Raw genomic sequence first — 16,716 nt, 5'->3', positions numbered from 1 at the left:
TCTATTTTTTTCTCGTTTTTTGGTAATTTATAGTTTTTAACGTAAACCTCTAGAAAAATAAATTTTCCTTCCATATTTTTAATTTCTCAAGATTTATATTATTTTGTGTCTAGATGAGATAATTATTTACTGAAGATGAATGTATGTATGTACATATTTGTAAATTCTATCAGGATCTTTGTATATTCCCAGGCAATTTAAATATTAGAAATTTTACTCAAGGAATTTTGATGGGAAAACAAACTAAATAATTAGAGATTATTAATTTAAAAATATTATCGTATGCTAAATTGCCTTAACATCTTGAAATATTTAAAAAAAATTAGTACACCTATAACTAACAAATTTTACTTATGCAAATGTATAGCATTAAATTATATAATCTGGTAAGATTGAACTAATCGTACTATTTTATTAACTTCACGTTATATAATATAAGATAAAGCATAATTCATTCAGCAACATTTATTTAGTGTTTAATTATACCCGTACGAACGTATGTTCGAAGGGTATACTAAATTTGCCTTACCGTTTGTAACGCTAAGAAATAACGGTGTTAGATATAGACTCAAGTGTATGTTTTTGATCAGCGTCAAATTCTGAGTTGATTTAGCTTTGTCTGTCCGTCCGTCCGTCCGTCCGTCCGAACGATAACTCAAAAACTAATTGAGCTAAGTTCACCAAATTTTCACAAATGATTTATTGTAGTAAGTGCCAGAACCCTATTTAAATTGGACGTGATCGGGGTACCGCTTCGGGTAGCTGCCATACAACTTCAAAATTTATTTGGCTATATCTCAGAAACTATAAAAGTTGTGGTATTGAAATTTTACACAAACGAATATATTAATAGGGCCAATGTGTCTCATAAAAGTCGTTGAAATCACTTGGCTCCTTCTGGTACCTGCCATACAACTTCAAAAGTTATTTGACTATATTTCAGAAACTATTAAAGCTATGGTATTGAAATTTCACACAAACGAATATATTAATAGGACCAATGTGTGTCATAAAAGTCGTTGAAATTGCTTGGCTCCTTCTGGTACCTGCTATACAACTTCAAAAGTTATTTGACTATATTTCATAAACTATTAAAACTATGGTATTGAAATTTCACACGAACGAATATATTAGTAGGGCCAATGTGTCTCATAAAAGTTGTTAAAATTACTTGGCTCCTTCTGGTACCTGCCATACAACTTCAAAAGTTATTTGGCTATATCTCAGAAACTATAAAAGCTGTGATATTGAGATTTCCAACAAATGAATATATTAGTAGGGCCGATGTGCTTGATAAAATTCGCTAAAATTTCTTGGCTCTTTCTGGTAGCTGCCATACAACTTCAATAGTAGTTTGGCACAACCAGTATTTTGAAAAACACATAGTACTGAAATTTTGCATAAATTAATATGGTATGATAACCAGTATAATTTAAGGTCATAGTCTGCCCCATAGTTAGTTATGGCACATTAGTTATTCGCACATAGGACAACAAATTCGTACGGGTATCACAGAGTTGACAAAGTCAACTCTACTTTTTTTCTCGTTTTTTTCCTATATTTGATGAATGAAAGGACACACTGCCATTTGGTATTTAGAACATTTTCAAAACCTAAGAAGCAAAGTTGTGATCTTTGTTTTAAAATAATGTACCAAAAAAATGTAGTATTGATAAGAGAAATTAAATCAGCATTAAAAAGAATTTTTTGTTTAAAAAAAATTAAAATTCCAAATTCAGTTTTGCGTTTGTAACATCTTAAAACTTTGTTTTGGGAATAAAGATTTTGATTATTAAAATAAAAATATAATGAACGTTTTAAACTGAAAATAATTCAGTTTTATTTTCTCTGTTTTCAAGATTAGAATCAAACATATGGATTTTTGTGCGATTAAGTAAATTCTCTTTCTTCAATGCGAAAATGTGAACATACATACATATGTACATAATTTGAATTTTGCAAATGGGACGTAACAATACAAATGTCAAATACGTAATACGTGATGCTTTAACAATGATGACTCTAAAAGTTTTAAACTAAATCGTTAAATGAACAAGTTCAACAAAAGAACTTTTGATCTTAAAGTTGGCAAGACTAACAATAATGTGTTTTTAAAAAATTTACCATTATAACACGTCGACTTGACGATTGCATTTTGATCATGATTTTAAAATTGTATAGTAATAGTGATCAAGAATTTATGTACAAATTTCAAATGAGTAAGAATTTCGACTACAGATATTCTATTTGTATATACTTCTCTCTTTCTATTGTTTTTTGTCATACTCATATGTCTGTATATATAACTGATTATTATGAGTATATTATGTGTCCAAGTCAAGTTTCATTATCTGAAAAAAAAATTATAATTTTTCGACATTGTTTTTATTATTTACTTTTTCTTTTTAATCGATTAAAAAAAATTTGTTTGCAATATATGGGTACTTTAGTTGTACTTTAGAATAATAACCCAACAATATAATTGTAAAAACCTTATCATTATTGTTATATTTATTGTTATATACAGTATATATTGTATGTACGCATATTTAAATATAATAATGAATATTTCTTATTTATATAAATTATTATTTATTAAGTATAATCAGAGTGTTTAATAAGAAAATTATTCATTTAAATTGTAGTCGTCTTCTTAGAAAGTTCTTTCTGAAATTCGAAAACAGTTACAAGTAAAAAAATTAAATTTATTAATAAAATAAAATATAAATAATATCATTTTGGAATACTCGTTATCAAAATTATAAAAAAAGGTTAATAAATTTTCATTAATAATATAACAAGTTATTAAATATTGTAATACACTTAATTACCGCCCTTTCCAAAAAAAATTACAGTTACACACCGCAAAAAGCAATGTTAATAAACAAACAAAGTATTTGTTAAATTATAAAATATTAAAAATTTAAAAACTTTGTAAAAAAATTTAAAATGTGACCATTTTGTGTTTTATAAAACTTATGTGTATAATATTTTAATTTTTTCAAAGAATTCTGAGTACTAAAACCCAAACAAAAGCAGAAGCTTCACAAATTTAAACATTAATTATATATTCAATGTATAGCAGTTATTTTTATTAAGTATTTCTTGTTGCTTCATTTTTTTGAAAATTTTGTTGTTGTAAGTACGGTTAGCGCTCAATCATATTTTTATTATTGAGCCTCACAGAGGGACGATGTTGTTAAAAACTATATTTTGTTATTTGTGAACAATTTTGAAAAAAAAATTTTACACAAAAATAATTGCTATGTCACACCTACACATTATAAGAAATTGAATCTAGAATTACATCTTTGTAAATGTTCAGATCATCTACAATAACTATTTTAGCATACATACGTTTTGTGACATACTTTATCAATAATCTATATTTTGACATAAGGCTAAAATAAATTAAAAAATTTAGTATGTTGAACACAATATTATATAATATGTATCAAAATAACCAATAATGTTTATTATACAAGTTATATAATTAAGTGTTCATAAATACACTATATTTAATAAAAAATTAAATTGACCTTCCGAAAAACAAAAAATTCTAAATTTTTAAAATATTTTGTTGTTTTATGCACTCTTTAGAATTATTAAATTAAAAGAGATAAGATTATAGATTTGAGATTAAACGACTACAAAGGTTGCCTTTAAATTTTTGTTTTCTGTGGTTTGTTAAATTGAACCCCAGATGGCAACATATATGTAATTACAAAAAATTGAAGCAACAATTAACTACTTGTTTTTTAGTACTTGTACCATAACAAGAACGCATTTGCAAGCAAGATTATTAAAATAAGTTCGATTGAAAATTGAATTCAATTTTAAAATAAGATGGTCCTGTTGTTCTTAAATCTAGTTTTAGTAACATTATAATTTTGTTTTTACATAATATTTGCATGAATACATGTGTATAATTTGAAATTATTTTTAATTCGATAAACTGACCTACATGCAAGAGTGTAATTAGGACATTAGAAATTCTATGAAATGTCCGTTCGTACTAATTTTATATGGTGATAATCTAATAAAAATTTTTCGTTAACGAATTGATAAAATTTAGTTTTAATTATAATTTTTCGTTTACACAGAAAAATGTCAGAAAATAGCGAAGAATGTTTTAATCTACGTATCGGTTATTTAAGACCAGAAACAGTGGAATTAGCAAAAAATGAATTGCGTGAGACACCAGAAGTGAAACAAGCTGCTATTGAGGAATTACGGCAATTATTACATGAAGCCACAGATCTTCATTATAGAGATGATGATGAATTTTTAACAATTTGGTTAAGAGCATGTCATTTTTATCCAAAAAGTGCTATAGAAAAGGTATATTTGAATCACAAAAACAATAGGAATTTTTTTTTTTAATTTTTCGTTAAAGAAAAAATAACTAAACAGCTTTTATAATTTTAAATTTTTCATAAAAGTAAATTAAATTTTTATATTGGGAACATCTTCCAAGTAGTTTGATAATTTTTAGTTTTAAATAAAAAATTGAACTTAAATATCACCTTTTAAAACTGAAAAGATAACAAATATTCTAAGTTCATAATCGTATTTTACTTTATGAAGATGCAATTAAAATAAATTCAATTTATTTTTTAATCTTATTAAGGTTTTGAATCTTATAGAAAATGGAAATAATAACAGTACATAATATAAGTACACACATATAATATGTAAATATTTATATGCGCTCCATGACTAATAAACTTCATTATGTTTTTGTAAAACATTTTTAGATGCGTTCCACTGCTGAATTTCGTAAAGAAAATGCTGCTTTAGTTAGAGGATTAATGCCTGAAATGGAAAAGGATGCATTTTGTAATCATCAAGTTGTTAATGTTTTGAAAAATTGTGATCACAAAGGTAGACGTATACTAATTGTTAACGTAGGAAAATTATGGAATCCAAGTGCAGTATCATCTGATCAAATGTTTAGATTATTTTATTTGATTCATATTGCTGCACAATTAGAACCAGAAACACAGTGTCGTGGTGTTGTTGTTATTATGGATTTTGATGGTTTAGGAATGAGTCAAGTGAAATCATTAACACCATCATTTTCAAAACGTTTATTAACATTTATACAAGATGCAATGCCTATTCGTATGAAAGAAGTTCATATTGTTAAACAACCATTTATTTTTAAAATGGTTTGGCCATTATTTAAACCTTTTATTCGTGAAAAACTTGGAAAAAGAGTAAATATTTTAGAAATTCAAAAAATAAAATTTGTTTTAGTTTTATAAATAATTGATTTTCTTTTAAAATCTTTTGTAGATTTGGTTCCATGGCGGTAATATGAAAACTTTACATGAATATTTAGATCCAGCTTATTTACCTGAAAATTATGGTGGTACATTACCAGCAATCAATTATGGTGGTAATGATTGGTATCCAGTAATTGAAAAGTATGAAGATTTTGTTAGACAATGGGGAGAATTTGGTTTTGCTAAATGGTAGAAAATTTATCAATTTCTTTTTTTGATATATATAGACAAATTAAATAAAACTCAACTGATCTGATAATACTAAGTTTTATATAAATATATATTATTTTTTTCGTTAATATTAGTTTTGTTAACATTAATTAATTGTGCATTTTAGAATAACACTATAATGTGAGTAGGCATAATATATACATAGAAATTATATTTTCACATAAAATTAATAAGAAAATTGCTATAAAATTAATTGTAAATTAAACACAAAAATAAATCAAATATTAAAAAGTAAATTCATTTAAAATTTATTTTATTTTTAATAGATTTTAAGTTTTTCAAGTAAAATTTGTTTTTTTAAATTTAATATAGAAAAAAAAAATATTGAAGAAGGTTTAATACTTCACTTTCAATGAAATTAAAACAAAAATTCAATAAGTTTAAAATCAAAATTATAAATTAATTTTAGCAATATCTACAAAACACTAATAATAAAGCATATAATTAAGATATATATAGGCTATATATAGAACAAGAACCTTTTATCTGAATAATCATAATATATAGAAGGTTATCCTTAAATATTACATTATGCCTAAGAATTAATTATGAGCATTCATTATTCGTATATCTGCAATTATAGAACGTTATGGTTGCATACATATCCACCCATATAGTATTTCACCTGGTTATTTACAAAGTATTGAGTAAAAAACTTCTTTGTTTATAAAATCTGCAACAACAAAATTCTCTTTTTTAAAAATAATTTAAAGTACAATAAATAAAAATTGAGTTTAACATCTGGAGGCATTGCTCTTTTATTTTTAGTTCATTCATTTAAAATTACTTTAGTTTCAATCTGCTCCTTAGATTATGTTGGGTAGATTAAAAAAATTAGCTTTTTTTTATCAATATTTATTTTGCTCTAAAATTGTAAATTATTGAGCATGTATTAATTTTCCAAAAAAATTCACATTTATTTAAATTTGTTCGAGTAGAATATTTCAATTCGTGTAGACGTGTACCATGTATTCATTTATGGTTGCAACTTTCCTCCACAACAGTTTTGTTTATAAAAGGTATCTCAGAATTAAAAGCATCCTATATATACATTTAATCTGCAAACGAACAATTTCTTTAAATTAATGGTCATATCGGTTCTCAGAGTATAAAAAATTAGAACATGTTAGAGTATAAATTAAATCTATTAGTTCGTTCATTTAAAAATTACTTTGAATAAAAAAAAATTGTTATCAAAAAACATTTTTTTTCTTATTTCAACATTCATTAAGAAGATAACAAATGGAATAATAAAATTCTTTTTCGCATATTATTGCCAGTAGATCGCTTCATAAGTAAATAACATAATACGAGCTGCCGGTAACTAATAATATTTTTAGTTCTTATTAGTATAGAAAACGTTCTTAAAATGTTAATTAATTTTTAATAATTTAATATATTTAATAATTATATTTAATCAAATTTTTATCGAAATTTTACGCGGTAACTTATCGCGAAAAATTGAACTTTGTTCAAGCTATTTTAATCCAGGCTGCTTAATCAAAATATAAAAATAATTTTGTAGAATTAACTCTTTTTACTATTATATTCTAAGTATAGAGACAACGTTTTGAGTATTTATATTATAATGGTTATCAAAGACGTAATTGAGTAAGTTAAATAAAAAAAAGTTTAATAGCTCATTACTATAATATATTTAAACCTAATGATAAGTCAATTATTGTTTTCAAAATACATTTAAGGTTTATTAAAGATGTTGCCAGGTTTGTCATCTTTACACTATGTGCTTGTTTAACTAACATTAAAGATAGTTTACTTGAGATGTCTGACAATTTATCAGTTGGACCACCATTTCATTTTCGGGAAATTCTACATCCAAATAATATTATGACATATTTTAGTAATTTAATTTTTAGAATTGTGTGGTATTTTGGTGCAATGCCATATAACTATTGCTATTGGATTATACAAAAATTATTGCCAATTTGGAAATCAATTCGTAATAAAAGTGATAATAAAACAAAATAAAAATTAAAAACATGAAAAATAAAATAAAAAATTTGTTTAAAAATTTGTTTCTAAATAAAAATTTGTTTAGTTTTCCGAAATAGAATAAAATTTAAGAGAAAGCTCAATATTATAAATTTTTTGAAATATTTTTTTTTTGTATCACATTTAACTACATAGAGTTTCTAAGGGTGTTTTTCTAAATTATCTTGCCTATACTTGTTTCACTCGAAATCTGTTAGTCATACAGTTTTAATGAGTTTGTTCTTGATATTTTACGAGTGCATACAATCATTACTGAGTTCACATTATTAACCTACTGGCAGTACTGGTAACGCAAAAACAAATTTATAACATATAGAGTTTCTGAAAGCTTTTACAATGTAATCCAAACTTTATGCAAAATTTTGTAATGAAAAACAACATCAAAATATTCTCCAATAGATAGGCAAAATTTTTATAACATAATTTGAGTGAAATCAGTGAAATTATTTTGAAAACCGAACCACTCTGATCTCTGATTGCTGTATATGTATTATAAATAATATAAAAAAAAAATTTTTACATTTATGCAAATGATTTTTTCACAAATATAATTATTTATTCATAACACAAACTTTTGATTGTAATTTAAACACAATATGTAAAATAATTAACCTCGATATAAATATACAAGCATAATATATACAACTTTAATTAACTTATGCTAAAAATTATTTAATTTAATTTGGTGGAAACATTTCATCGTATGTGGCATGTTTTGTTATATCATTTGCAATATCTAAAAATTTCTTAGCTAAACTTTTTTCTAATCCTGGTATGATTTCAGATAAATATAAATCCTGATTATTATTTATAACTTGATTTCCTACTTCACCTAAAACTTTATCACCATTAAATAAATTGTCTAATTGTAATTTCATATCCTTAATTGATATTTTAATTGTTAATTTATCAAAACGAACATAAGTAGCACCATCTTTTTCATAAGTTGAACCACGTAATTTGACAATACCGCGTGCATTACCTATATATAAAATTAAATTATTATTTTTTAATATCTAATAAAAAATTGCTTTTCTTATATGAAAATCATTAACTTACTAAAGGAACCTTTCATGTCACCTTTCCCATTGACATCGATTAAAAGTATTTTTATTCTTAATGAATATTTCCCAACAAAATCAATGTTTGGTAATAAAATTTGTAATGCAAAATTCAAGGAAGTTATATTCGATCTAGAATAAAAATAATAAAAAAATAATTACTATGATTAGATAGTTGCAAAAAATTTAATTATTCTTACTGAAGTTTTTCAATTTGAAAATTACTTCCACCATTTACTAATAAATCGGAAAAAACGGCCTGAAAACCAGCCCCACGTCCCATTGAAATATTATCTAATTCTAGTGGCTCTAATGGTGGTGTTAAAAATCCTTCGCCCAAATCACCTGTAATTAATTTGGGTCTTACTGCGTAAACTGCATTTGTAATACACTCATTAATTTTGGGTTCTGTTTTTTTACATGTTGGTATCGACGAAGCTGTGAAAAAAAATATAAATTTGTTCAAAATGTGATAAGGCATTCTAATACTGACTTTTTTAATATATAATTTTATATTTGATTAGTTTATGCTAAATAGCAGTGAAAATATTTCTAGTGAATCTTAAGACGGACAAATGAAGTTCGATTTGTCTCCTTAGAGCTAAACTTATTGAAATTTTTAAAAATTCAATTATATTTTTTAAATTTTTCTTTATTTTTCTAAAAATTCTTGTTGGTAATACTTGTTTAGTATTCTTTACACAACTCATAATCAATAAAAAAAGCGCGTTAAGGTATTTGGCTTGAATTTTAATTTGAAATTTCAACTATATATCAGTCAATATACAAAATATATGCCAAAAATTTGACTTTGACTTTAGAAGTATGTAATTTCAAAAAAAATAAGCAAATTTCAAAATTTAGGCTTACCATCTGCTACAAAAATAATAAAATTATTAACCACTCTACTGTTTCATAGCAAAAACAAGTTTTTTATTGATCTATAATAATTCTGATAAAACATATAGAATATATAATTTAACAAGTCTACATATGATTTCCAGAATAAATTTATATGCAAAAATCACTGTAAATAAAAATCTCTGTTGAATATATGGAGAATATATGGAGACTGTCAAGTATAAAATGTCATATGATAGGTTTGTGATACATTTTTATAATTTAAAATCATTTTATAAATAGAATACATTTTCCAATAAAATCAATAAAGTAATGTAAAGCAGACAAGAGTGTAAATTATTTAGAATAGTAGCAAATTCGATGATTTTTTCGAATATTTCGTAAGCATATAAAATTAAAATGTGTACAGTGCCGCATAACAATATGAACACATTAGTGTTTCTGACATGACAATATCTACTTTATAGATATTATAACATGTATATATCTACTTGATATTGCAATAATTCTACAGAAATAGTATATACCAATTGTATTTGACATACATAAATAAATTTATTTGTATATTCAAATAAATACACATATAAAGAATTATAAAATATTAAATTAAATATAAATTGAATGTACGAGTACGTGTTAAAAACTTAAAGAAAATTATATCAGGTGAAGGTAAACCTTATACATATTTTATATACGTTAAAATGTGATTTTTATACCAAAATTGACAAACATGTCATTTAAATATTAAATTGTAATTTGAAATTAGGCATTAAATTTAATAAAAATATTTTTCTTTGTTTTTAGAAATTCAGAAATGAACGTACTTTTAAAGTCTAATTAAAGTTCCTACAGGAAACTAATATGTAAATGAAGTATAATTAAATTTTTTCTGATTTGAATTTCACTCAAATTATTGTTGATCAAACACAAATCAAAAATTCTTAGATTCTTATGCAAAAATATATGTGCATACTGAGTAAAACCTTTATGAGTATGAAGTAATTTTCGAAATTAATGCCATTTAGTTTATATACAAATCTTTAATATTTCAATGTTTTCAGATGTCACTCTTTTAGCAAATTTATTCAAGTTAAACAGGTGTAAAAGTTTTGAAATTAAGTTTTGTTGAATTTTGCTAGACGGACATTATAAAATATTTTTTTATAAAATTTTATTAAAATTTTGTTTACATTTGCTTCAAAAAAGTAGAAAACAAAATAAAAATGAAAAAAGTTGAATGAAAATAAAAATGCATGTCTTGCATTTTAAGAAACTAGTTAGATCCATTTCCATTCTACACTTTTTCAACTGCAACACTATGTGCACATACATATATACATTGAATTATTAAAAGCTCTTCAATATAAAACAACTTTGTGATATGGGCGCTTTTTTTCCTTACCTTCCGATGATATAACAAAAATGAGAAAACATAAACAAAATATACACAAAAAACTTAAGCGATGAACCTGAAATTCACTTCTTGCATATAATATATTTCTTATGTTCATTTTGCTTTGCTTGTGTTGATTTTGCTTATGTTGCTCTTGCTGAATATAAATATACTTAAATTTATATACATATATGTTCTCATTATAAAGATTTATGCAATATTTGAAAATTCTAGGGCGTTTATTTTTTTTCTATTTCTTATTATCTGATATAATATTATGTAATAAAGTTATAATGTGAGGAAAATAAATACAAATGTTCACTGTATTTTTTTTGCTATAAAATAAAATAAATTTATGATGATTTTAATGAAAAAATGAAAAAAAAAATAGTTTTGCAATAATTAATTATCTAAAATAATAAGAAAATAAAACTTATAAAGCATTGATTTCGCATAAAGTTTAACAATTTTTGAAACATTTGAAAAATATTACAACAAATGTGTGTGACCAATAGGTATTTGTATTTTTGCATGAAAATCTAATCGGAAATTGCTTTGGTTTTTATAGTTTTTTTGTTTTCCTTTAATTTTGTTTCTTTTTTTTCGAACTTGCAAAATATTAGATAGACAATATTCTGATTTTAGGCAATAATGGCGTAGCATGCATTTGGAACATGCAATGAGCAATATCCAAAATTTATTTCAGAAATATTTGCGAGCAGAATAGTTTTTCTTCCAAATTGAATTCAAATATTCAAAAATGAATATCGAAAGTTCAAAATATTTTATAATTTATCCACCTATTTTAATTCATACAAAAAATCTAACAAGCTATTCATTAATATTTACAATTAATTAGGTTCCATCTCTATTAATTTGTGAAAATAAATATTTGAATGTTCATATGTATTCATTAACTTTTTTTATTTGTATACACTTTGTTATTATTAAGTTACTTTTAATAATTTGAATAAAAGTAAAATTTATTTTTGATATTATTTAAGTAGTTTTTAACAGTAATTAAAAGTAAAACAAATACAAAAACAATAATAATTTTTAACGTAAAAAGGTCATTTACAAGTAAGTGTGAATATAAATTTTTCAATTTTTATAAGTTATTGAAATTTAGTCAAGTATGGAGTTAAAATGTTAATCAATATAATATGTATATATATGGTATAAAAATATTGAATTATTTAAGTAATATTAATTAGTAAAAGATTAAATAAAAAGCTGTTTTACAATTTGTTATTAAAATGTTGCATACAATTTATTTTAGTATTTATATTTAAATCACATTTTAATTTATGTTGAAGGACATGACGCATGAAAAAATTTATATGTACAGTCGAACACGCTTATTTGAAACAGTTATATAAGCAAGAATCCTTTATATGGATTACATTTTTTACCCAGATGTAATTTTTCCCTATATTTCCGATACAAACAGAAAAGCTTCTGCCCGAAAACGTGTTCAACCGTATATATACATCTTTAAGTTTTATATTAATGTCATGGTGCCTGTGCTTTATTTAATTTGAGAATAAAATGTCTAAATTGAAGTATGATAAATAGTTCTAAAAAAAATGAAAGCAATCAAATTCTAAGAATTGGATATTCTAAAAATTGAATGTATATTTTAACTGTAAGATTTACATAAATTTATGCATAAATATACAATTTTAAGAAAATTTTCACCATCTTCATTTTTAATATCTTTGCTTAGAATCAACACTAATTTTCAAAATCCTTTTCAATTTTTTTAATAACTAAAATTTCATCAAAACATTAACTATTTGATTATACAATAATATTAACCCATCTCTACCATTCAATACCATACCTTTGACATAAGAATTTTATGTAAACATTTTGATTAATTGTGTTGTCAAAGTGAATTAGAAAAAAAGAATTAATTTGAATTTAATTTTAATTTAATAATAATTACTTCTATCAATAAATTATATGAAGGATACTTAGTTATGTTTATTTATAATAATTATATATATAGTTCAAATTTATGAGCATACATTTTATTGCAAATATGGTATGAACATTTAGAAATATGTTGGAGATAATACTGATAAAAACAAATTAAATTTAGTTTTACATAACCGGTTTTACGAGATTAAGAACAATTTTAATTTATTGATTTTATAACAATTATAATTAAATATGGAATTAATGTGTTCGTACAAATTCTTGTTTTTAATTACATAGTTACATAGAACTCTGGTAACAAAGTAACTGTTTTGAATTAAACAGAAATTAACTGGTATATAAAATGTGAAGCAAAAAATTCTTTCAGAAAATTTACGTTCTATAGGTTATAAACATTTTTGTAAACAAAACTGATACTATGTCATAAGAACCAGTCATAAATTGAAGCAAATCCGAAATTCGAAAATGAAATAATATAAGATTATATAAAAATTACAAGTTATTATAATTAGATTTTTTTTAAATTAAATTTAAATAGCTAAAAATAATTTAAATCTTGTACGCGTAAAATATTCAATTTATGGTTTTGCGTCTATTACCTAAAACAAGAACGGGTTCTTTGTTCAATTACATTCTATAGAATTTTTATTGTTTTGATTAATATTCTGAATTTTTCCACATATATGGCAAAAATTTACTATATATTTTTCATTCTTAAATTGTATAAAATCAAACGTACATTCCGTCATTAAAAATTATATAATAATTTTGTCAAATATTAAATAATGTGTTAACTTTATTCCTGAATAGGTCAAATACATCATTTTTATCAAGCTACAAATTATTTACTATAAAAATTAAATATGCCGATGTAATAATTACCATTACTTGAGTTATTTATTGACAATTTGGCCCCCATTTTACACATTTTATGTGGTTCTAATCTCATAATTGTATTTATAACAAAATGTATTATGCGAAGAGGTGGTTTAAATTAGAAAAAACTAATAAAAACAATCAGGTGTTTTTATGTGCTTGTCAATGTAATATAAACAAAGAATAAAAAAGAAACTCAAAGTAGTTATGTTGAAAATTTCAAAAAAAAAAAGAACAAAAAACGTACAAAACCGCTAGATGTGCAAAAAATTTAAAATGCAGTTTTTAAGTTTTTTAAAGTGAAATTAAACAAAAAACAGAAATAATTAAGCAACTCTAACACAATTTTATGTCATAAAAATTTAAGAATACATTTACCAGCTTTTTATTTACTTTTATGATGTAAAAACATTGAAAATATTTAAATCGCTTATTGAAATTCAACTCACTTTGAACTTTCTTAAGTGCTTAATTTAAGTTTAAGGTTGCCAACCGGAAAAACGATCATTGAATTTAAAAAATTATCTTTAATTTTATCCATTATCAATTTTTATAGTGCGGTTCTATAAAACCAACAGAACTTTATCTGACCTTTTAAAGGTAGTTTTTCGTGGTAATAAAAAATTATTATGCCAAAAAACTCTTCTTTTATTATTGTATGTAATAAAAAATGCTGTAAATTACATAAATGTAGTTAAAATTTAGTATACTACTTTGAAATTTAATATTCTAGTTGTAGTAACCGTATTACATAATTTAAAGATTTATTATTTTATAGTGCTCTAAGGAAAATACAACTTTATAAAATAATAATAATAATACAAAATTACATATTACTATATATTTAGTTATTGGCTCTAGTGAATAGACTAAATGAATTATAAAAAAGTAAATGACAATATCGGAATGAATTAAAAATGTAAATGGCATTATCGGAATTGACTACTTTAATTTTTTCTTCTGTTCAAACCTACAAAAATAAACATTTTACATTAAGAGTTTCTGTTGATCACCTTGTATTAAACAAGATTATATTATTTAATGTAAAAGATTTTAAGTAATAATCGCTTTCACAACAATAAATCTTTCCCACATCGTAAAAAATTTGATACATGTGATTATATTTATTGATTTAAGACCTCAAATTAATTAAAATATGAAAATAAAACGTAATAATAGCTCAGAATTGGTTATTTTTGATAAATCCTATAAATTCATATTTAATTTTGTTTTCTTTTGTTTAATAAAATATGTACGATTTGAGTAGATTTACTATGAAAAACAGTAGAAAAAAAAATATTGCAATTTTAAGAAGCAGAATAAACACAATTTTCAAAGCCCTCTTGGCTTTTATTAAAAACTTGTAAATCAAGAAACGCTTTATTATTTCACTATTCCATTTTAGTTTCATTCAAGAATAAGTAAATATTAAATAAATAAGATGTTGTAAGACAAAGACATTTCAGATGTTTTGAATTGTTACTCACGTAATTTTCCGTAACAGATATTTAAAATAGCCGCTAAACTAATAATAATTCTAAAATCAATACTGAATCTCATTTTTTTAAATAACTTAGCACTGTTTATTATTTAACTAACTTAAAAAAATGGTCTAATTATTAAAAAGGTAGATTTAATTTCTAGTTAACACACAAAAAAAATAAGAGTGATGCTCTTATATTTCAATTTTCAATTTAACCGATAATTTTTAATTTACGCGAATAATTCACCATTAAATCTAAAACCGTTTAACATGATTTTTTTCTGATATTAACGCTTTTATAGTTTCTGCAAGAAAACTGTAAGAAAGCTTTATCTTTTTTTTATTTTGTTTTGTTTGCAAAGAGTACCATACCCGTTTCAATTTTTGTTGAATTTTTCAACAAACAGTGCTGCCAGTTTTAAAATTTGATTTATCTAAGATATATTCGTATTTAAAAAAAAATTTATTTTCTTATATACAACACTAGAAAATTTTGAAAGTGAAAAGTTTGGGATCTTAATTCCTTGTCAAATTTTGCCCTAGAGAAAATTAACATCAGTGTACAATAGGAAATTAAGATCGTAATTTAGAAAAATGAGTGGTACTCATAAAAAGGTAGGAAATACCATTTCAGATCCTCACTTCACTTCCCTTTTTTCAATATACCAAGTAAAACTGTAACTATCTCTTATTAATTTCAATTGCATTTCTTTAAGATTTGACGCTAACAGAAACCTAAATTTAATGAAGCAAGTAACAACTTTGTTTTAATGGAAAGCTTCAAAATCTCATAAAACTTAAGGTTGATCGAAAACTATGAATTTTACATATACAAAGTTTTTATCTGTTTTAATGACGCAAAAATGAAAAGCTCATTTTATAGCTCCTCGAAAACAGAACTCCAAATCTACAAAAAAAAAAAACAAAATACATAATTTAACAGGTTTGCTTTTGAAATTTACAATTTCCTGCTCCGGTAAAAATTTTATTGATTGTTGTGGTCACGAATTTTCCGGTTCATAAACATATGCATTTACAGTATGTATATTAAATTAACTTATTCTTTGCAAGATTGAATTAAAAAATGTAACCAATAATTCTTTTTCGCACAGCACTATCGTCTAACTAAATCGGTGCAATAATAAATAAGTACCCAAGGTAAAAGTGCAATGACTTTTATTATTAAATATTTTTTGTTTTGTGCTTTTATGGTATACGGCAAAGAATTTTTTTTGTTTTTCTTTTAAGTCTTACCCACATAATACAAATCTTTATACACATAAACAGGTATATAAGAAATTATGGCAAATTTGTTTTGTAATTATTTTAAATAAGTTAACAAAAAGAACATTGATTTTTAATTAGTTTCAACCATTATGTTTTTCATAAACAAAAGTGTTGCTCTTTTTTTCGGAAAATAAATGATGTTCTTCATTATACTAATATCCGGTTAATTGTTTGGATCTCATTTTTCCAAGGATGGTTCTGTAAATCCTCTTCAATTAGTGTCAAGTAATATTCGATTTCTTTTCTGTTAATCTCCGATTTCAAAACCTATACCTTAAAAAT

At 23.7% G+C, this 16,716-nt stretch overlaps 3 protein-coding genes across 4 annotated transcripts; 2 read left to right on the top strand and 1 right to left on the bottom strand.

Annotated features, from left to right (window-relative positions):
* Positions 1-2,634: 2,634 nt before the first annotated feature.
* LOC129608314 (clavesin-1) lies at positions 2,635-5,755 on the top strand. 2 transcript variants are annotated; one of them, XM_055519763.1, is made up of 4 exons: positions 2,635-2,771; positions 4,104-4,341; positions 4,758-5,219; positions 5,299-5,755. In XM_055519763.1, exons 2-4 carry the CDS (start codon positions 4,108-4,110, stop codon positions 5,479-5,481), a joined length of 879 nt encoding a protein of 292 aa, XP_055375738.1. In that variant the 5' UTR covers positions 2,635-2,771; positions 4,104-4,107; the 3' UTR covers positions 5,482-5,755. The 2 variants fall into 2 exon arrangements, with proteins under 2 accessions (XP_055375738.1, XP_055375739.1); XM_055519764.1 differs by lacking the exon at positions 2,635-2,771 and adding an exon at positions 3,633-4,028.
* A 178-nt stretch (positions 5,756-5,933) lies between these two features.
* Positions 5,934-7,926, top strand: LOC129608360 (uncharacterized). Its single transcript, XM_055519839.1, has 2 exons — positions 5,934-7,130; positions 7,223-7,926. The coding sequence occupies exons 1-2, from the start codon at positions 7,108-7,110 to the stop codon at positions 7,506-7,508; spliced, it is 309 nt and encodes a 102-aa protein (XP_055375814.1). The 5' UTR covers positions 5,934-7,107; the 3' UTR covers positions 7,509-7,926.
* Positions 7,927-8,067: 141 nt separating this feature from the next.
* LOC129608359 (protein takeout) lies at positions 8,068-15,404 on the bottom strand. Its single transcript, XM_055519838.1, has 4 exons — positions 15,152-15,404; positions 8,794-9,031; positions 8,592-8,725; positions 8,068-8,514 (listed from the first exon to the last, which is right to left on the bottom strand). The coding sequence occupies exons 1-4, from the start codon at positions 15,222-15,224 to the stop codon at positions 8,210-8,212; spliced, it is 750 nt and encodes a 249-aa protein (XP_055375813.1). The 5' UTR covers positions 15,225-15,404; the 3' UTR covers positions 8,068-8,209.
* Between the last annotated feature and the right edge of the window lie 1,312 nt (positions 15,405-16,716).

Source organism: Condylostylus longicornis, unplaced genomic scaffold (genome assembly GCF_029603195.1).
Source record: "Condylostylus longicornis isolate FDR11 unplaced genomic scaffold, ASM2960319v2 ptg000031l, whole genome shotgun sequence".
In the NCBI taxonomy this organism is placed as follows: domain Eukaryota; kingdom Metazoa; phylum Arthropoda; class Insecta; order Diptera; family Dolichopodidae; genus Condylostylus; species Condylostylus longicornis.
Note: the sequence above shows the minus strand (reverse complement) of the source record. Positions and strands in the feature narration are given on the sequence as shown.

What these genes read in the sequence shown, in the direction of transcription:
- LOC129608314 (XM_055519763.1), top strand. Translation starts at nt 4,108, where the DNA reads ATGTCAGAAAATAGCGAAGAATGTTTTAATCTACGTATCGGTTATTTA. An exon ending in CAAAAAGTGCTATAGAAAAG is followed by an intron (nt 4,342 to 4,757) that starts GTATATTTGAAT and finishes AAACATTTTTAG; the next exon opens with ATGCGTTCCACTGCTGAATT. An exon ending in GTGAAAAACTTGGAAAAAGA is followed by an intron (nt 5,220 to 5,298) that starts GTAAATATTTTA and finishes AATCTTTTGTAG; the next exon opens with ATTTGGTTCCATGGCGGTAA.
- LOC129608360 (XM_055519839.1), top strand. Translation starts at nt 7,108, where the DNA reads ATGGTTATCAAAGACGTAATTGA. An exon ending in GTTATCAAAGACGTAATTGA is followed by an intron (nt 7,131 to 7,222) that starts GTAAGTTAAATA and finishes AATACATTTAAG; the next exon opens with GTTTATTAAAGATGTTGCCA.
- LOC129608359 (XM_055519838.1), bottom strand. Translation starts at nt 15,224, where the DNA reads ATGAGATTCAGTATTGATTTTAGAATTATTATTAGTTTAGCGGCTATT. An exon ending in TTTCAAATTGAAAAACTTCA is followed by an intron (nt 8,726 to 8,793) that starts GTAAGAATAATT and finishes TTTTTATTCTAG; the next exon opens with ATCGAATATAACTTCCTTGA. An exon ending in TGACATGAAAGGTTCCTTTA is followed by an intron (nt 8,515 to 8,591) that starts GTAAGTTAATGA and finishes TTTTATATATAG; the next exon opens with GTAATGCACGCGGTATTGTC.